We start from the raw sequence: 21,986 nt of genomic DNA on the forward strand, positions 1-21,986 counted from the left end.
AGTTTGGTACATTGTCAGCATTCAACATGTGGGTTTTGTAAGTTTGCTACATTGTCAACATCCAACATGTGGGTTTTGTAAGTTTGGTACATTGTCAGCATCCAACCTGTGGGTTTTGTAAGTTTGCTACATTGTCAGCATTCAACATTTGGGTTTTGTAAGTTTGGTACATTGTTGACATCCAACATGGGTTTTGTAAGTTTGGTACATTGTCAGCATCCAACATGTGGGTTTTGTAAGTTTGCTACATTGTCAACATCCAACATGTGGGTTTTGTAAGTTTGGTACATTGTTGACATCCAACATGTGGGTTTTGTAAGTTTGGTACATTGTTGACATCCAACATGTGGGTTTTGTAAGTTTGGTACATTGTCAGCATCCAACACGTGGGTTTTGTAAGTTTGGTACATTGTTGACATCCAACATGTGGGTTTGTAAGTTTGGTACATTGTCAGCATCCAACATGTGGGTTTTGTAAGTTTGCTACATTGTCGGCATCCAACATGTGGGTTTTGTAAGTTTGGTACATTGTTGACATCCAAAATGTGGGTTTTGTAAGTTTGGTACATTGTCAGCATCCAACATGTGGGTTTTGTAAGTTTGGTACATTGTTGACATCCAACATGTGGGTTTTGTAAGTTAGGTACATTGTCAGCATCCAACCTGTGGGTTTTGTAAGTTTGGTACATTGTCAACATCCAACATGTGGGTTTTGTAAGTTTGGGGCGTTGTTGACATCCAGCATGTGGGTTTTGTAAGTTTGCTACATTGTTGACATCCAACACGTGGGTTTTGTAAGTTTGGTAAATTGTCAGCATCCAACACGTGGGTTTTGTAAGTTTGGTACATTTTTGACATCCAACATGTGGGTTTTGTAAGTTTGCTACATTGTCAGCATCCAACATGTGGGTTTTGTAAGTTTGGTACATTGTCAGCATCCAACATGTGGGTTTTGTAAGTTTGCTACATTGTCAGCATCCAACATGTGGGTTTTGTAAGTTTGGTACATTGTTGACATCCAACATGTGGGTTTTGTAAGTTTGGTACATTGTCAGCATCCAACATGTGGGTTTTGTAAGTTTGCTACATTGTCAGCATCCAACATGTGGGTTTTGTAAGTTTGCTACATTGTCAGCATCCAACATGTGGGTTTGTAAGTTTGGTACAATTGTTGACATCCAACATGTGGGTGTTGTAAGTTTGGTACATTGTCAGCATCCAACATGTGGGTTTTGTAAGTTTGGTACATTGTCAGCATCCAACATGTGGGTTTTGTAAGTTTGGTACATTGTTGACATCCAACATGTGGGTTTTGTAAGTTTGCTACATTGTCAGCATCCAACATGTGGGTTTTGTAAGTTTGCTACATTGTCAGCATCCAACATGTGGGTTTTGTAAGTTTGCTACATTGTCAGCATCCAACATGTGGGTTTTGTAAGTTTGGTACATTGTTGACATCCAACATGTGGGTTTTGTAAGTTTGGTACATTGTCAGCATCCAACATGTGGGTTTTGTAAGTTTGGTACATTGTCAACATCCAACATGTGGGTTTTGTAAGTTTGGTACATTGTTGACATCCAACATGTGGGTGTTGTAAGTTTGGTACATTGTCAGCATCCAACATGTGGGTTTTGTAAGTTTGGTACATTGTCAGCATCCAACATGTGGATGTTTTAAGTTTGGTACATTGTTGACATCCAACATGTGGGTTTTGTAAGTTTGGTACATTGTCAGCATCCAACCTGTGGGTTTTGTAAGTTTGGTACATTGTCAGCATCCAACATGTGGGTTTTGTAAGTTTGCTACATTGTCAACATCCAACATGTGGGTTTTGTAAGTTTGGTACATTGTTGACATCCAACATGTGGGTTTTGTAAGTTTGGTACATTGTCAGCATCCAACATGTGGGTTTTGTAAGTTTGGTACATTGTTGACATCCAACATGTGGGTTTTGTAAGTTTGGTACATTGGCATTATCCAACCTGAGGGTTTTGTAAGTTTGGTACATTGTCAACATCCAACATGTGGGTTTTGTAAGTTTGGTACATTGTCAGCATCCAACCTGTGGGTTTTGTAAGTTTGCTACATTGTCAGCATCCAACATGTGGGTTTTGTAAGTTTGCTACATTGTCAGCATCCAACATGTGGGTTTTGTAAGTTTGGTACATTGTCAGCATCCAACATGTGGGTTTTGTAAGTTTGGTACATTGTTGACATCCAACATGTGGGTTTTGTAAGTTTGGTACATTGTCAGCATCCAACATGTGGGTTTTGTAAGTTTGCTACATTGTCAGCATCCAACATGTGGGTTTTGTAAGTTTGGTACATTGTCAACATCCAACATGTGGGTTTTGTAAGTTTGCTTCATTGTTGACATCCAACATGTGGGTTTTGTAAGTTTGCTACATTGTCAACATCCAACATGTGGGTTTTGTAAGTTTGCTACATTGTCAACATCCAACATGTGGGTTTTGTAAGTTTGGTACATTGTCAACATCCAACATGTGGGTTTTGTAAGTTTGGTACATTGTCAACATCCAACATGTGTGATTTGTAAGTTTGGTACATTGTTGACATCCAACATGTGGGTTTTGTAAGTTTGGTACATTGTCAGCATCCAACATGTGGGTTTTGTAAGTTTGCTACATTGTCGACATCCAACATGTGGGTTTTGTAAGTTTGGTACATTGTCAGCATCCAACATGTGGGTTTTGTAAGTTTGGTACATTGTCAGCATCCAACATGTGGGTTTTGTAAGTTTGGTACATTGTTGACATCCAACATGTGGGTTTTGTAAGTTTGGTACATTGTTGACATCCAACATGTGGGTTTTGTAAGTTTGGTACATTGTTGACATCCAACATGTGGGTTTTGTAAGTTTGGTACATTGTCAACATTAGACAATTAGTATAGCATATACTATTTTGTTGCATCAATCATGTAAAGATAAACAAGAGATGTTTGTCAAACATTATGCCCCCCCTGAGCGCCATGTTGTCAGGATTATATGGACAATTGAATGAAATATGCATGGACCGAAATGACAGCTGATTTGTTGCTGTTTTAAGATTATGACCATTAAAGTGTGAGGATAAAGTGTGTTATGACCGTCTTGACCTTTGACTCTATGAACTCAAAATCCAGAGTCATTAGCTGGTCACCAGAAACCTAAATGTCAAGTTTGAGGGCCATGGGTGCAGGCATTGTCAAGTTATCAAAAGACAAGTTTTTTTCGTTCAAGGTCACTGTGACCTTGACCTTTGACCCCTTAAATCATAAGGGGCCATCTACAAGTCAGATGCAACTCCAAGTCAAGTTTGAAGGCCATGGGTTCAGGCATTGTTGAGTTATCACTCGGACAACCTTTTACCATTCAAGATCACTGTGACCTTGACCTTTGGCTCTATGAATCCTAAAATCAATAAGGGTGATCTACTGGTCAGGCTTAACATCCATGTCAAGTATAATGATCATAGGTTCAGGCATTGTCGAGATATCATTGGGGGAAGATTTGTTAACTTTTTTGCATTAAAGGTTACTGTGACATTGACCTTGGCCTGATGACCCCCAAAGTCGATAGGGGTCATCTACTTGGCAGGCCCAACCTTCATGTCAAGTTTGATGACCATAGGTCCAAGAATTGTCGAGTTTGCTTTCAAGGTCACTGTGACCTTGACCTTTGACCCCTAAAATCAATAGGGGTCATCTACTGGTCAGGCCCAACCTCCATGTCAGGTTTGAGGGCCATGGGTGCAGGCATTGTTGAGTTATCACTTGGACAACCTTTTATCATTCACGGTCACTGTGACCTTAAGCTGTGGGCCAATGACCCCTAAAATTAATAGGGACAATCTTCTGGCCAGGCTCAACCTCCAAATCAAGTTTGAGGGCCATGGGTGCAGCCATTGTCAAGTAATCACTCGGATAACCTTTTACCATTCCAGGTCACTGTGACCTTGACCTATGGCCTAATGACCCCTTAAATCAATAGGGACCATCTTCTGGCCAGGCCCAACCTCCAAGTTAAGTTTGAGGGCCATGGGTGCAGGCATTGTCGAGTTATCACTCGGACAACCTTTTACCATTCCAGGTCACTGTGACCTTGACCTTTGGCCAGATGACCCCAAAAACCATAGGGGTCATCTCCTGGTCAGGCCAATTCTCCAAGTCAAGTTTGAGGGCCATGGGTGCAGGCATTGTTGAGTTATCACTCGGACAACCTTTTACCATTCAAGGTCACTGTGACCTTGACCTTTGGCCCAATGACCCCCAAAAACATTAGGGGTCATCTACTGGTCAGGCCCGACCTCCAAGTCAAGTTTGAGGGCCATGGGTGCAGGCATTGTTGAGTTATCATTCGAACAACCTTTTACCATTCAAGGTCACTGTGACCTTGACCTTTGACCCATTGAGCCCAAAAAACAATAGGGGTCAGCTACTGGTCAAGCCCAACCTCCAAGTCAAGTTTGAGGGCCATGGGTGCAGGCATTGTCACGTTATCACTCGGACAACCTTTTACCATTCAAGGTCACTGTGACCTTGACCTTTGACCTGATGACCCCCCAAAACAATAGGGGTCGTCTACTGGTCAGGCCCAACCTCCATCTCAAGTTTGAGGGCCATGGGTGCAGGCATTGTTGAGTTATCACTCGGACAAGCTTTAAAATTATTTTACCATTAAAGGTCACTGTGACCTTGACCTTTGACCCCCAAAATCAATAGGGGTCATCTACTGGTCAGGCTCAACCTTCATGTGAAGTTTGATGACCATACGTTCAGGAATTGTTGAGTTATCACTCGGACAAGCTTTGGTCTACCGACGGACCGACCGACCGACATACCGACATGCCTGTGCAAAGCAATATACCCCTCTTCTTCGAAGGGGGGCATAATAAAATGATTTGATTTTTACTTAGTCTTAAAAAGAGCCGATTTAAATTTTACAAAGTTATTAATTTTAACAAAACAATAATAATCTTATAAGTAGCATAAATTTATCAGTTATTATTGAAATTTTTTTACTCATATTTTCAAAAAAAATAATGTCATTTATTTCTTGAACGCACAGAAACCGGGCAAAGTTAACCTCACATACGCAGAACCCTTTCATAGCTTAATGCTACACTTACGTGAACAAGAAATAATAGATTGTGAGAAAAATGTTTTAATACGGTTTTGAAAAAAACATTTTACATGTTATGAGCCAGAACAAAGCTGAATACGGAAGACAAAAAAGGTTACAGATAGTATAAGTATCAGTTATGAAATTCACAGGCTAAAGACATAAACAATGGTATAGAGACACTGACTTATAGATGAAGGAGTAGAACTCACACATTGCTTAATGTAACATTACAGCTACAGGATTAAAATAAATACATAAATCTACATCTGTCATAACATGATCCAAGTCTTAAGATTATGAACTGGCTGAAATAATAAAGTAACTGGAAGGTTTTTTAATTTGTTATGAACAGTCAAAAAAATAATATGCATTAATTTGAGTAAAGTTTGCAGTGTCAATAAAAAACAGCACAATGTAAAAAGATTTTTAAACTTCATGTAACATATGAATTGAACAATATTTTTAGATCAAAATTATAACATTAAAGAAAGTTCCTTGAAATGTATGTTAAATATTAATACATTGAGAAAGTATACGGAATCAGCATAACCTTCATAAATGGAATATTCTGTCTAATAATTATTTGTATTATACACAGAATGACATAGTTTTTAAACAAAAGATTTGGTCCTAATGCAATATGGCAGTAAATGATATTCATACACATAAATCTACTTACACATGTAAAGCTCATAAAGCCAGGAAAACAATGCTTGTTTACAGATAAAAACAATAATTTGTCAAGTGTTTGTCTTCATCACATTTCCCCATGTCTACCATACAACAAAACCTTGGTTACAGAGTATGGCATGAACAAAACATTGGTTACAGAGTATGGCACGAACAAAACCTTGGTTACAGAGTATGGCATGAACAAAACATTGGTTACAGAGGATGGCATGAACAAAACATTGGTTACAAAGTATGGCATGAACAAAACCTTGGTTACAAAGTATGGCATGAACAAATTATATCTCAACAAAACATCTTTTATTTTTTGTATTATTATACATCTCGGTTCTAATGTAATTTGATATCGATCATTTCATCATGTGATACCTGATTCCTCTTTATAAAAAACAAAAAACAACGCATCGGAGCCATCATTGACTTTAAAACACATTATATGTATAACAGTAATCTATCATTTATCCCCTGTGTGGTCATTTTCCAGCACCCTTTTCCAGCACCCTTCCTGTAAACTCCCCAGACAGGAATGTCTTATGAGTCGGTAAATTTTCCTTTTCTTTCAAAATCGAACTGGGCTTGTAAGGTAGCAGTTTACTCTTTTCATTTTCCAAACCTTGTTTCTCATGTTTTTGTGGTTTCAGCTCACAACGACAGTTTAGTTGTTGATTTTTTAGTTTGCAGACTTCCTGAAATAGTAAAAAAAAACTAATTGTAAATGCAGACATGCATGTTGTTATGTGAAAATGTATCTTTCCATTTATCACATGTAGTGAAAGACATTTCAAGTCTTTTTTAAAATTTCGAATAACCTAAGAATGTTATCGACTAATTTTGTACATCCTTGATGTTAACAAGCTGGATCCTTTCTAGAAAGTTTCTTAGCTTATTTTAATCAGCTGACTGTATTTGTCCTTATACATGTAGGTGTGCAAGCCCTTTTTATGGGTATAATGTGGAATTGTGGGACTTCAAATATGCTTAAAGCTGACAGAAAATTTGGAAAAATGCACCATAATAAGCTTCTTCTTTATGTCAAAATCATATCGACCAATATTTTGGTTTCAATGCAAGTGGGTGCTGACATCTTTTACATAAATCACTACCATATTGTACTACAGTTACATATAATTCATATTTTAAACAACAAAATATATTGTTCATACATTGTGTAGTTAGTGAGCTTGTGATTAAATTTGACACCATCATTGGTAATCCCATTACTTTTAAAATGGACACAACTGTCCTGCAAGAAAATTTATTGAAAATTTCTTTTTCATGAACATTAATGAGGAAGCGGCTCATCTAATAAAAATATGTTTAATTCATTTTAATACTCTTCAACTAAGAAGATTAAACATGACAGGGTTTTGTTATTAAATATAGACAAAAGAAGTCACAGACTGCCATATCCCCTGCCAAATTAAGAACAGTATCAACTTAGCCTTTAAACGACAAAGATCAACCTAGCCTTTAAACGACAAAGAATAAGAATGACATTTAACAAAGCCCAGTTACTAAAAAAGTCCTGCAGCCAGAGTTATGGTTCCTATGCACAGCACTTCTCCTCAATGAGATATATCTGTATATAAAGTTTGAAGTTTATACCATAAGGACTTTTCAAGTAATGCTATGGACAAAAAATATGTTTGAAAAATAACTAAAAAAATAGTGCACCCATATTGATGTTTTTTGTCCACTACTCTTCACCTTAATTATATGTATATGAAGTTTGAAGTCAATACCTCGAAAACTTTGGAAATTATGCTCAGGACAAAAAATAAGTATGAAAATTAATGAAAGGATAATGACTAAAAACACTTCTGCCAGAGTTATGGTTTATATGTACTGGACTTTTCTTCCATGAGATATATCTGTATATGAATTTTGTGGTCAATACCTCAAATACTTCACAAGTTATGCTCCAGACGAGATTGCCAGGATGCACACACTCATGCACATGAGCATGCACAGACACACGCCTACCATTTCTATATCCCCTTTGCCTCTCATTGGGACATAAAGAGGTCTCTCCCAAAGAGGTCCCCATTTGGCACCAATGAAACTGTTTAATTGATTTTTGATCATTTTGGAATTTATCAAGCAAAATGGCTCAGGGTTACAAATGCAGCAGAGCATAATTCAATAGGACTTGAAGTTTCATACCAAAGATTTCAGATTATGGAAAGTGGTTAGAGGATAGCATTAAGGAGACCATAGAAAGGCCATAGCTCTGAAAAAAGGCAGGCAATGTGCTTCATATTTTAAATAAGGCATTAAGGTATGAAATTAATCCCATTAAAAGTAGAAATGCTCAAGTAGTTGAGCAGACAACACCAAACATTAATATACTTGTTCTAGCTTAAGACTGTCTTATATAGTTAACAATGTAAAACTGTAAATCATAAATGTCTCTTGATACTGATTAGGGAGCACATTTTCGCCCATCCCAATTATTGGCACACCCTGTCAAGTCCTTGTTTAGCAATTCCATTACGATTGTTTTGCATGCAAATGATAGACTGTGTTCAAATGAAGCTTCAAAACAGGAAAACTAAAATTATTCTCTGAAAATGAGCAATTTATTAGCAATATTGAAACGTCACCAGGTTGCACCATATTATATCCAGTGAGGGATTATCAATTGTTTTACCACTCAACAAAATGAAAAATATTTCACCCCAAATTACTTGTTTAAACAGAGGAAAATGTTCAGTATTATAGAGAATAGATAGAAATATAATATTTTGTTGTTAGTTGGGCATGTTTTTGATTTTTTTTTAACAATTACAAGTTTCATATGAAAGTCATTTCATTGGATTTTACTGAGTAAGTTTGGCATGTAATGAAAATGAAATTAGGAAATAAACTTTATCACACTGATTTTCAGATCAGGGGCCTAACATTTTTTTCTGTGCAATTTCAAAATTTCTGGAGTTATTCAAGACAAACCTCCATTTTCAGATGAAAGGTCCTTAACCAGGATAGCATTATACCTGTTCTCGCTGGTATATAATTTCCTTATATTTTGCTAACAAGTGGATCTTCTGCTTCCGATTGCTATGGCCAGCAATGGTCCCAACCTTTTCATGGAAATCTTCTCTTTCCTCAAACAAAGTCTGAATAATCTGTATAAAAATGAAAATAGGAATGGTACCAGGTATGTCAACAATTTTAACATAAGAAAACGCTTTAAAGGTGTTCATTAAAGGTTGATTCATAAATCATCTTTTTTTTTAAATAGAGAAAAATAGGAAAAAGTATGAATGCTAGAGAGCCTGTGTACAATATAGAGCACTTGCACATTGACAACACCAGCTGCTGCTTCTGCTTCAACTACACATCTCCACCCTTTTCTCTTTGTAAAACAAATAAGCTAATAACAATTAAGAAATCAATTTAAGAGTCACACAAGCAAAACTTATCCAGTATTTCAGTTGATCCAACAGAATTGTATAGTATATAAGTTAATCAAGCAAATATTGTCCAGTATATCAGCTGGTCAAGCAAATACTGTCCAGTATATCAGTTGGGCAAGCAAATACTGTCTAGTTTATCACTTAATCAAGCAAATACTGTCCAGTATTGTCCAGTTTATCAGTTAATCAAGCAAATACTCAACAGTATATCAGTAAATAAAGCAAGTATTGTCCAGTTTATCAGTTAATCAAGCAAATACTCAACAGTATATAAGGGTCTCCCAAAACTACCTGGAATTTAGAGGGCTGATCTGCTATTGGACAGGTCCCTCTTGTAAATGTTCAATGTGTAAATAATACCTCTTTGCTTTAAAAAAATACAAGAAAATGAGAACTGTAAGATGTTTCACTGAATTTCTTATATCCTTTGTCTTAATGGAAAAGGAGTTTTGTTTTCAGTGGGATGGCTTACACCCACTGGACAAGATATGGCATTCAAATACCAGAAAAGATTTCAGCGGACTTCTTTGACAAAAAATAACAACTTATTAAATTAAATTACATGGCTAATATCTAATTATGATTGTTCAAATTTATATAACATCTGTCGAACACATACAACTACTTGTGTTTTTCTTTCGGCAAGTATTTTGTTTAGGTGTTACGACTTTACTTTTTCAATTAACATTCTTTTACAGTGATAGGTGTAATATCAAAATAGCATGATACATATCAAAGCTGTTATTCCCTTTTACAGTTTGCTACTTACAAATTTGCTTCTTCAATGTATATGATTACCCTTTAAGTAATACTTTTGAAACAACTAACCATTTTACAGTGGTATATCAACTAGTGGAACCGTGCGCATGTGGACTGGTCGTACAGCCGGGAAAACTTGTTGGTGTTATCACTGTTTCTGATGCTCTAATCCTATTTTCCTATTGTATTTGTATGAATGCTCTAATATGTGTTCATTTTAACATATATACTTTTATTTCCAGGTCACAAGCTCATTGTTATTTTATTTGATATGCTATGTATGTCTGTTATTCATGTCGTAAAATAGCTCATTGAGTTAATGTTTCTTATTAACACATACCCGACTTTAAATAAAGATTCATGTATCTTGTATCTTGTAGTAAATAAAGCAAGTATTGTCCAGTATATCAGTGAATAAAGCAAGTATTGTCCAGTATATCAGTAAGCAAAGCAAGTATTGTCCAGTATATCAGTGAATAAAGCAAGTATTGTCCAGTATATCAGTGAATAAAGCAAGTATTGTCCAGTATATCAGTGAATAAAGCAAGTATTGTCCAGTATATCAGTAAGTAAAGCAAGTATTGTCCAGTATATCAGTAAGCAAAGCAAGTATTGTCCAGTATATCAGTAAGTAAAGCAAGTATTGTCCAGTATATCAGTGAATAAAGCAAGTATTGTCCAGTATATCAGTGAATAAAGCAAGTATTGTCCAGTATATCAGTAAGTAAAGCAAGTATTGTCCAGTATATCAGTAAGCAAAGCAAGTATTGTCCAGTATATCAGTAAGCAAAGCAAGTATTGTCCAGTATATCAGTGAATAAAGCAAGTATTGTCCAGTATATCAGTGAATAAAGCAAGTATTGTCCAGTATATCAGTAAGTAAAGCAAGTATTGTCCAGTATATCAGTGAATAAAGCAAGTATTGTCCAGTATATCAGTAAGTAAAGCAAGTATTGTCCAGTATATCAGTAAGTAAAGCAAGTATTGTCCAGTATATCAGTAAGCAAAGCAAGTATTGTCCAGTATATCAGTGAATAAAGCAAGTATTGTCCAGTATATCAGTGAATAAAGCAAGTATTGTCCAGTATATCAGTGAATAAAGCAAGTATTGTCCAGTATATCAGTGAATAAAGCAAGTATTGTCCAGTATATCAGTAAGTAAAGCAAGTATTGTCCAGTATATCAGTAAGTAAAGCAAGTATTGTCCAGTATATCAGTAAGCAAAGCAAGTATTGTCCAGTATATCAGTGAATAAAGCAAGTATTGTCCAGTATATCAGTGAATAAAGCAAGTATTGTCCAGTATATCAGTGAATAAAGCAAGTATTGTCCAGTATATCAGTAAGTAAAGCAAGTATTGTCCAGTATATCAGTAAGCAAAGCAAGTATTGTCCAGTATATCAGTGAATAAAGCAAGTATTGTCCAGTATATCAGTAAGCAAAGCAAGTATTGTCCAGTATATCAGTAAGCAAAGCAAGTATTGTCCAGTATATCAGTGAATAAAGCAAGTATTGTCCAGTATATCAGTGAATAAAGCAAGTATTGTCCAGTATATCAGTTAGTAAAGCAAGTATTGTCCAGTATATCAGTTGGTCAAGCAAATATTGTCAAGTAGATCAGTTAATCAAGCAAATACTGTCCAGTATATCAGTTGGTTAAGCAAATACTGTCCAGTATATCAGTTGGTCAAGCAAATACCATCCAGTATATCAGTTGGTCAAGTAAATTGGTCAAGCAAATACTGTTCAGTATATCAGTTGGTCAAGCAAATATTGTCCTGTATATGTATAGGTCAAGCAAGTATAATCCAGTATATCAGTTGGTCAAGCAAGTATTGTCCAGTATATCTGTGGACCAAGCAAATACTGTCCATTATATCAGTTGGTCAAGCAAATACTGTTCAGTATATCAGTTGGTCAAGCAAATACTGTTCAGCATATAAGCTGGTCGAGCAAATACTGTTCAGCATATCAGTAGGTCAAGCAAATACTGTTCAGTATTTCAGTTGGTCAAGCAAATACTGTTCAGTATATCAGTTGGTCAAGCAAATACTGTTCAGCATATAAGTTGGTCAAGCAAATACTATTCAGCATATCAGTTGGTCAAGCAAATACTGTTCAGTATACCAGTTGGTCAAGCAAAAACTGTTCAGTATAACAGTTGGTCAAGCAAATACTGTTCAGTATACCAGTTGGTCAAGCAAATACTGTTCAGTATACCAGTTGGTCAGGCAAATGTTTAAGCAAGAGATATGAGACTTGCTGTACATACATATATTGTTATTTTGAATACATTCACAAGTACCATGAAAGATTGAATGTTTTGGGCTTGTGGTTCATCAGTGTATCAGCCCATTGATAACATAATATGCAGTTAAAATAAAATGCAAGACGACAAGGATAACATCAAGGCAATGACAAAACCTTGAACTTCTGCCTAAAAAAGTATAAGACAAAAATACTTGAAGATATGAAAAAGTAGCATAAGCATGTTACCATTGGTAAATTGTGTTGTGAAGGGGCTTCAATGCCCATGAATGTCTTTAAAATCCCATTAACCTCCTCAATCACCTAAAATAAAGAGAAAACTAAGGTTATTATACAGAAGTGCTCCATGATAATGAATGCATTATGTAATAATGAAGTTAAGCAGGATCTCTCGACAGCCATTGTAATTTGAGCTGTCATTTGAATTGATAAAGATTTGCGTTATTCGAGACATTCCATGTACAGCAAGGGCATTGAAGTTTATATGTTATTGCCTAAGTGAATTTCAATTCTCATATCTTTGTCTCATTATAATCTAAAAAGAACATGTAATTGTAAACCCCACACACCGAAGAATACGTCTCAAGTTGCTTTTGAAGTGAATCCTTTTCTTCCAGTAGTTGTTTTGTTGCCTGTATCTCCGATTCTGTCACAGTGCTGTTCCTGTAAGAAAACAAGACATGTAGCATTTCTCCAAAAAAATATTTCTACATCTTTTACCAAAACATAAACAACAGTACAGTTAGATTGAACAACAGACAAAAATATGTAGGTAATAATCTATGTATTATATATCAGACTAATTCATGAAAACAAAGTCATTCAAACAGATCCATAAAAAAGTATAGCACGAAAAAGTACCAAAAAGAATCAATCACAATGCATCTCGACAAATGCAGAGAAATTAAACTGTTGGTGTAAAACATACCTTTTAGCCTGCTGTGCTATTTCTTTTCTCTCTTGCTCTATTTTTGTGCTTTGCTCGTGTATTGCAAAGAGTCTGCAAAAAAGAAGATAGCAATATGTGGTATGACAGCATAAAATGCAACAAAACAAGAGTACTGTGAGCAATGGCAACACTGTGGTAGCGGTGTATGATTCCACACATAACTCAGCACTCACTTAACTCAGGGTGATAGACCTTGTTGCACATTTGCACACGGTTATTGGTCGCATGTATAATAAGTTTTGTAAGAATATCTTGTACTGTTTTTGAGTTATAACCATTTGTTCAACTTTTTGAAGGACTCTGCAAATGCCAACAACACCAGCACTGAAACATAACCTCCAATCTTCCTTCTTTGCAAATTAGACAATCTAAACTGCATATTTAAAGACAGTGCTCCGTCAGACAGCCGTATTGTGAAAAGGTGTGTCAAAGTGTTTAGAGAAACTAAACTCTCAATCAAACTTTGGCAAAAGAACGAAGGAAGGGCTCCTTTAGTGGCGTAGTATGTGCTGTGTTTTATTTAAAATGGTGAGGAAATAGTGAAGTTATCTTTGTTTAAAGCCTTTTTTCAAATCAAAATATTTATACACACACTGTCTCAGATCTTAACCATCTTAAACTTATTTACTGACTCTCACATTTTAACCAGAAGCAGACCTCTCAGATAGCTCCAGGTCAGCCTTTTGAACATTTGAACAAATTTACCTCTAATTGTTGTTGACCATTCAAAGCTTTTCTGAATTCAATTAGTTTCCATGACATAGAATTTTGGTAAGTCAAACCTTTAAAATTGAAGTTTTGTAATCTAGGAAATTAAACTCTTCTCTAGAAAGTATTTAAATCAGCCGTTAGTGATTGACTGGGGTCAAAGTGCCTTGATCTTTGATAGTATCAAGAAAAGTATGATTTTACTAAAGAGGCTAGACTATTGCTAATTATACGCCAGACATTCTAAATAGATGCTTAAGGATTTGACTGTCCCTGCTATCATTAGAATGTCCAACCAACACCTGCCAGTAGCCTGAATGAAGCACCATAAAAATAAACACAATGCAGCTTTGACATTTTAGCCAGAAGGAAACTGTTTTTGTAATAAAAAACTGACGTCTTCCGCTCTGCACATTTTCTCAATATTGTGTACATTTGTGGCCAGTTATTTCCAATCTTTAAAGAGGTTCAAGAGATATGGAGCAGAAACAATCAAGCTGGCTGTAACATGCGCTCTCCAAATCGTATCAATGTGGTCGTCTCAATATGGTGAACATGTTTGATGATTAAATTTAACAAGAGCTGTCACAGTATGTGACAAATGCCCCCGAATGTGACATTGACCTACGAACAAGGTCAGTACATGAAAAGTTGATCTTGCCTTTACGTGTCAAATACATATGGTAAGTTATTTTAAATTGCCTCTGAACATAAAAAAAAAAATACCACCCATACTTGACAACCTACACTGTTATGTCCATATATTCAGAATTCCCTTGTGAATAAACACTTAGTGTATCTTTCACCTTAGAGGTAGGGACATGGGTCTTGCACACCACACGTCGTCTTCGTTTGTGGAACACATGTAGCAAGTGATTTTAAAATCTGTCCATACAAGGGAAAGTAACAGCCCTGACACGACAACCTATACTCTATGTCCTTATATGCCGCATTCCATTGTGAAAAAACACTAAGTGTGACCTTGACCTAAGAGGTAGGGACACGGGTCTTGCACGCGACACGTGGTCTTGGTATGCCGAACACATGTGGCAAGTTATTTTCAAATCTGTCCATACAAAGGAAAGTTACAGTCCAGACACGACAACCTATACTCTATGTCCTAATATGCAGCATTCCATTGTGAATAAACACTATGTGTGACCTTGACCTTTGAGTTAGGGACACGGGTCTTGCACGCGACACGTCGTCTTGGTATGTGGAACACATGTGGCAAGTTATTTTAAAATCTTCCCATACAAGAGAAAGTTACAGCCCGGACACGACAACCTATACTCTATGTCCTTATATGCAGCACTCCATTGTAAATAAACACTAAGTGTGACCTTGACCTTTGAGGTAGGGACACGGGTTTTGCACACGACACGTCGTCTTGGTATGTGGAACACATTTGGCAAGTTATTTTAAAATCTGTCCATACAAGGGAAAGTTACAGCCCGGACACGACAACCTATACTCTATGTCCTTATATGCAGCACTCCATTGTGAATAAACACTAAGTGTGACCTTGACCTTTGAGGTAGGGACACGAGTCTTGCACGCGACACGTCGTCTTGGTATGTGGAACACATGTGGCAAGTTATTTTAAAATCTGTCCATTCAAGAGAAAGTTACAGCCCGGACACGACAACCTATACTCTTATGTCCTTATATGCAGCACTCCATTGTGAATAAACACTAAATGTGACCTTGACCTTTGAGGTAGGGACACGGGTCTTGCACGCGACACGTCGTCTTGGTATGTGGAACACATGTGGCAAGTTATTTTAAAATCTGTCCATACAAGGGAAAGTTACAGCCCGGACACGACAACCTATACTCTATGTCCTTATATGCAGCACTCCATTGTGAATAAACACTAAGTGTGACCTTGACCTTTGAGGTAGGGACACGGGTCTTGCACCCGACACGTCGTCTTGGTATGTGGTACACATGTGGCAAGTTATTTTAAAATCTGTCCATACAAGAGAAAGTTACAGCCCGGACACGACAACCTATACTCTATGTCCTTATATGCAGCACTCCATTGTGAATAAACACTAAGCGTGACCTTGACCTTTGAGGTAGGGACACGAGTCTTGCACGCCACACGTCCTCTTGGTATGTGGAACACATGTGGCAAGTTATTTTAAAATCTGTCCATACAAGGGAAAGTTACAGAGCCGGACGGACGGACGGTGCGATTTTAAACATCCTTCAAAGGGTTCAAGAGATATGAAGCGGACACTTATAGTAGTTATATTTAATTCATATGTCTTTTTAGCTATATGTGTGACCTAAACCTTGAACCTAGCTTGTTAAAACATCTCTCTACACATCATTTCAATATGGTGAACATTTATGGCGAGTTATTCCCAAATCCTTTAAGGGATTCAATATATATGGAGTGTACACAAATTGTAGTCATATAACCTTTGACCTATAAGTTTGACCTTGACCTTGAACCAAGCTGGCTTTAACATGTGCTCTACACATCATCTCAATATGGTGAACATGTGTGTTGAGTTATTTCAAAATCCTTCAAGAGGCTATAGAATTATGGAGTGGACTTGTGGAAAAACAATATGTCTACCCATTTATGGGGGGAAATATAATGATGACCTAAACAAAAATGTACTAATATAAGCGAGAGGCCATGCTGTTACACAATATAACCATAGTTTTAAGACTCAAGGTCAAAGTGTTGACAAAGTGTTTTCATACATTGTATAAACAATGATCCAGGCCAAATTATAATCCCCAACCCCAGTATGTTTAAAGAGGCAAATCCATAACCCCTTACCCCAGTTAATATAAAGGGGCTAATCTATAACCCCCTACCCCAGTGCATATAAAGGGGCTAATCTATAACCCCCTACCCCAGTGGATATAAAGGGGCTAATCTATAACCCCCTACCCCAGTGGATATAAACAGCCTAATCTATAACCCTCTACACCACTTCCCCAGTAGGAAAAAATTGGCAAATGTATAACCTCGTACTCCAGTGGGTATAATGGGGCCAATCTAAACAAGAACTGTCTTAGGACAACGCTTGACTATATACCACTTTATCTTAAAATCAATACAATGATAATGTAACATGAGTCTGTCAAAAGCAATTAAAAAAAAAAGTCAAATTAAAAACAAGATATGCCACAATACGATGAAATCAAGTTTTGAATGATTGACATAAGAACCTCAGCCTTTTTTTGAGATTCAGTCCCAAAACATTATCTTTTTTAGTAACAGTGACTAGGGGCCCCAAACGCAATCCCATGAAAGGTCTCTATGAACTTTTCCTGTATACAATGTTTGGTCCCAAATGTCAACGCAAACTATTCAGTACCTGTCCAGCAATTTTTCTATTGTTAGTAACAATGACCTTGACCCTATGGGACCCAAACGCAATCCCATAAAAGGTCTCCATAAGCTCTTCCTATATACCAAGCTTGGTCACTTTACTTTTATGTCAAACTTGACTAAAAATATTTGATACCTCCCATCCAAACAACAACATATGTCATTCTAATCACTTTGTGAAAAACAGGTTAAAAATATAAAAACTGTGCCCATCAAAAGCAATAAAAAAAGTAAAAATCAATGGGCCATATTTTGTATTTAATTCAATATGGAGTTATGTAACCTAATTGTGTAATGGCTATTTAGTTAAGTATGAAGAACATTGAATGAACGATATTTAAGGTCTGAGATAAAAAACAAACACCAAAGTTGCCCAAAAACTTCAACCAAACTTTTTAAACTGATAAAGGGCAATGATTTGTATATAGAATAATATGGAGTTATGAAACGTATTTGTGTAATGACCGAAAAACTGTGTGAAGTATTAAGTCAATTAAATGCCGAGTTTATAAGTAATAAGTGAAAATCCCAACTTGCCGTAAAACATTAACCTGTCAATCAGGGGCCATGTTTTGTATTTTAGATAATAATTTGTGTTATGAAACCACATTGTGTGATGGTCCTAAAGAACTGTGTGAAAAATTAAGTCAATTAAATGCAGGGTATAGAAGTTATCAGTGAAAACCCCAACTTGCCATAAAACTTTAACCTGACACAATATGCCTTAAACTTTAACCTAAGTTCCTTGTCAATCAGGGGCCATATTTTGTAATCAACAAGAAATGGTGTTCAGTAACCTCATTGCGTGATGGTCCTAAACAACTGTGTGAAGTATTTAGTGAATTGAATGAAGGGTATTGGAGTTATAAGTGAAAGAGTCAACTTGCACTTTAACTCTAGACTTTAACCGAATGCCGACACAGAGATGAGTTGTAAAGCCTCCTTATTCCTCGAGTTGTAAAGCCTCGTTATTCCTCGAGTTGTAAAGCCTCCTTATTCCTCGAGTTGTAAAGCCTCGTTATTCCTCGAGTTGTAAAGCCTCCTTATTCCTCGAATACTAAAAAACAACAACTTTGCCAGACACAGCGATCCCTATATGTCTGCAATGCTCATCAGGCATAACAGCTAGACAAGCTATAAGTTCCCCATACCTACCTATTTCTCAATTCAATGTTTTCTGCCTTTAATGCATCCATCTCTGCCTTAATCTTGTCGAGTTGCTCCTGTGAGTTTCCACTTTCCAGCTGATAAAGAAGATAATACAATTCATTGATAAATCTCAAAAGTTCAACATAATAATTTACTACACAACAATATAATTATCACTGGGGTCCTGGTTAGTCATACGAGAAACATATTTATGACGACAGCTGGTCAAGCATTGCTGTTGATAGTGTCATGGATTTTCGACGAATTTGGCGCTGCTGAATGATCATCTATGTAAAGAAAAATGGTAAGATTAACGTTTTTTATCCTATATTCCTTAATTATCATAAAACTAATGCATGTGCGTTGTAAAAAATTGTTTTACTTCAATACACAATGGACAGTTCTCAAGTATTTTGCTTAATATGAACAAAACTACCCAAATTCATATTTTTTTCATGGTTTTATTATTTGAATGCAACGCAAACGTAACATAATTCTTTTAAGCGTGTATGGTGTATTGTGTCACCCTGTAAATCCTTAACAACCATTTGATTACGTATTTGCATTACCATTTTGAAGAAAATCATGTATTCAAAATTAAACATAGGACATACAATATAACTGGTAACGATATTTGTGGTGATGAAAGTAGGATATCTATAGATGATAGCACTAGGATGATGACAGCCACGAAAAAGCCTTTCCACAGGCGCACACATTGACCTTTTCCTCATGTTTGCCGGCAATGTGGTCTTTCAAGGTTACATGCGATGCCAGTCATTTGCCACACATCACAAGTGAAAATTTTGCCTTTTTGACATGTAGACTGGTGTTTTCTAAGACTTGGCTTGTAATAGAATCGTTTATCACAACGACTGCATGTGAACACCTTTAGATCCATATGTTTGTTTACATGACCGTGATAGTGGTCTTTGTTTGTGTAGTCTTTGTTGCACGATGAGCAGTGATATTTCTGAGCATCAGAAGAGTGCACACACCATCTATGTGTGTTCAATGACTTTCTGCTACAATACGCCCTGGAACATACCTCACACATAAAACTTGACCCGTGATGCACGCTTCGAGTGTGTTCACACAGATCATTGGCATAGCTTTTTATGCACGTAATACACTCGAATCTGACCTTTTGGTAAACTGCTCGCCTATGCCTACTTAGGTTTCCAGAGCTGTAAGTTTTGTAGTTACAGTCCGTACAGCTATAGGCTTTCTTTTGGGGGTTGTTGTTGTCGTCGTTATGCCCATCGTACTCACTGTTCACCTCCACGTTGAATGATATGTCAGTTTCTTCGAAAAAGGATGACTCTTCTTCGAAAGACAGGTCCATTGCCTTGGCAAGAATCCTTGACCCTGTCGACATATATGCATGACATTGTTAAATGGGTCGTCTGCAAATCCATGACATTATCAGAAATTCATTGGTTGTACATGTATTATATTTTTATACACTTACAGTGCTTAAATCATTTACGATTTTTTTTAAATCGATAAGTTATCGAAAGAAGTGATTACATAAATATAATTTTATATGTAATGCATACTAAACAATTGAGATAAATGAGTGACAGCTTTTTATTTTTTACATACACTACTAACTTAACAAATTATGAAAAATATGAAATTCTTTACAAACAAGACGTGCCTATTATGATGTTAGACGTAATTGCAATCGAAAATAATAAAACTTACCGTGTAATTACAGTTCACTTTACGTGAATTATAACAAGTCTATCTAGCATGTGTATTGTTTTGTGTATACAAATCTCCAATAATCCATGACACTATCAACAGCAATGCTTGACCAGCTGTCGTCATAAATTCGTTTTTCGTTTGACTAACCAGGACCCCAGTGATTATAGGAGTTACCGTAAGTTATATAGAGTTGGAAAAATACAGAAAATGACTGGAGACTGTATTAAGAACTTGTCACCAACAGAAATGACTTTCTTAAGTAAAATTTCAGCTGCATCATTGTTCTGAAAAATAGTCATTTTTGATCTTTTCAAGCATTCCTTTTTAAGAAAATAGCCTAAACGAACTCAACCTTCACCTTAGTAGCTAAAACATTCATATTACAACTATTTCTATGTGGTACTTTGAGTCATGATATCTAAATAATTAAAGCAATATGAATCCATGATAGATATCAAAGGGCAAAATAACAAGATGTTTTTCCAGCATAAGGCAGTGGAGAAACATCCGAATGGAAGAATAAAAGTGGAGACATAAAAGTGAAGATATAAGAGGGGAAACTTAAGAAGGGGAAATATTCCAGCGGAAACACAAGAGGGAAATTATAAAAGGGGAAACATAAATTGGAATACATAAGAGGGTAGACTTATGAGAGGAGACTTAAAGGGGGATACTTAAGAGCAGGACAAACAAGGAGAGACCTTAGAGGGAAATCATAAGAAGGGAAACATAAGAGGGGTGACTTAATAGGGAAAAGAAGAGGGGAACATAAGAGGGGATACATAAGCAGGGAGACTTAACAGGGAAAAAGTAAAAAGGGAGAATTAAGAGGGGAAACATAAAAGGGGAGACATAAAAGGGGAGTCTTACGAGGAGGACATAAGAGGAGAAATATAAGAGTGAAAACATAAGAGAAACATAAGAGGGGAGACTTAAGACGGGAAGTGGGGAGACTTAAAAGGGGAATACTTAAGAGAGGATATATAAGATGGGAAACATAAGAGGGTAGTCTTAAGAAGGAAACATAAGAGGGAATACTTAAGAGGGGATACAAAAGAGGGGAAACATAAGCAGGGAGACTTAAGAGGAGAAACATAGGAGGGAAACATAAGAGGGAAGACTTAATAGGGGGGGTCTCCTAAGAGGGGAAGACATAAGAGGGGACACATTAGAGGGAAGATATAAGAGAACACAAAAGGGAGGAGACATTAGAAGGGAAGACATATGAGGATAAGAGGCGAGAGATTAGAGGGAACACTTGAAAGATATGAGGGAAGACAAACTAAGAGAGACAATATAGATAGACAAAAGTGGAAAAGAAGAGGGAAAGTCTTAAGAGGGAGATATAAGAGGAATGACTTAAGAGGGAGATATAAAAGGAAAGACTTAAGAGATAAGATAGGAGATTTAAGAGGGGAAATGTAAGAGGTAAAACATAAGAGGGTAGACTTGAGAGGGGAGACAAGAGGATAGACTTAAGATATAAGAGGGGTGACAAAAGGGGAGACATAAGAGGTTAGACATAAGAGATAAGAGGGGAGTTTTGTAAGAGGGGTGACATAAGAGAAAAGACAGGAGATGTAAAAAGGGAGCCACAAGAGGTAAGATATACAAAGATAGAGTTAAGAGATATGAGGAAGACAAAAGAGTGAATACTTAAGAGGGGGGCATAAGAGAGGAAACATTAGAGATTAGAGGGGTGTCTTTGTTATCGGGCAGACATAAGTGGGGAGTCTTGTAAGACGGGAGACATAAGAGGGAAGACATTAGAGGAAAGACATATGTAGATAGACATAAGACGTAGACATAAGAGGGAAGACATAAGAGGTAAAAGGGGAGCCGAATAAGAAGAGA

General features: G+C 36.6%; 1 protein-coding gene across 1 annotated transcript in view; it reads right to left on the bottom strand.

The window, feature by feature from the left end:
- Positions 1–5,149: 5,149 nt before the first annotated feature.
- Positions 5,150–21,986, bottom strand: part of LOC128211894 (kinesin-like protein KIF15) — an 81,985-nt gene continuing 65,148 nt past the window's right edge. The window contains 6 exon segments of the mRNA XM_052917007.1: positions 5,150–6,502; positions 8,810–8,941; positions 12,487–12,561; positions 12,828–12,921; positions 13,187–13,258; positions 18,429–18,517. Coding sequence (XP_052772967.1) covers positions 6,290–6,502; positions 8,810–8,941; positions 12,487–12,561; positions 12,828–12,921; positions 13,187–13,258; positions 18,429–18,517 — 675 coding nt within the window. The 3' untranslated portion in view covers positions 5,150–6,289.

The sequence above is a fragment of the Mya arenaria genome, chromosome 12 (genome assembly GCF_026914265.1).
Source record: "Mya arenaria isolate MELC-2E11 chromosome 12, ASM2691426v1".
Classification (NCBI taxonomy): domain Eukaryota; kingdom Metazoa; phylum Mollusca; class Bivalvia; order Myida; family Myidae; genus Mya; species Mya arenaria.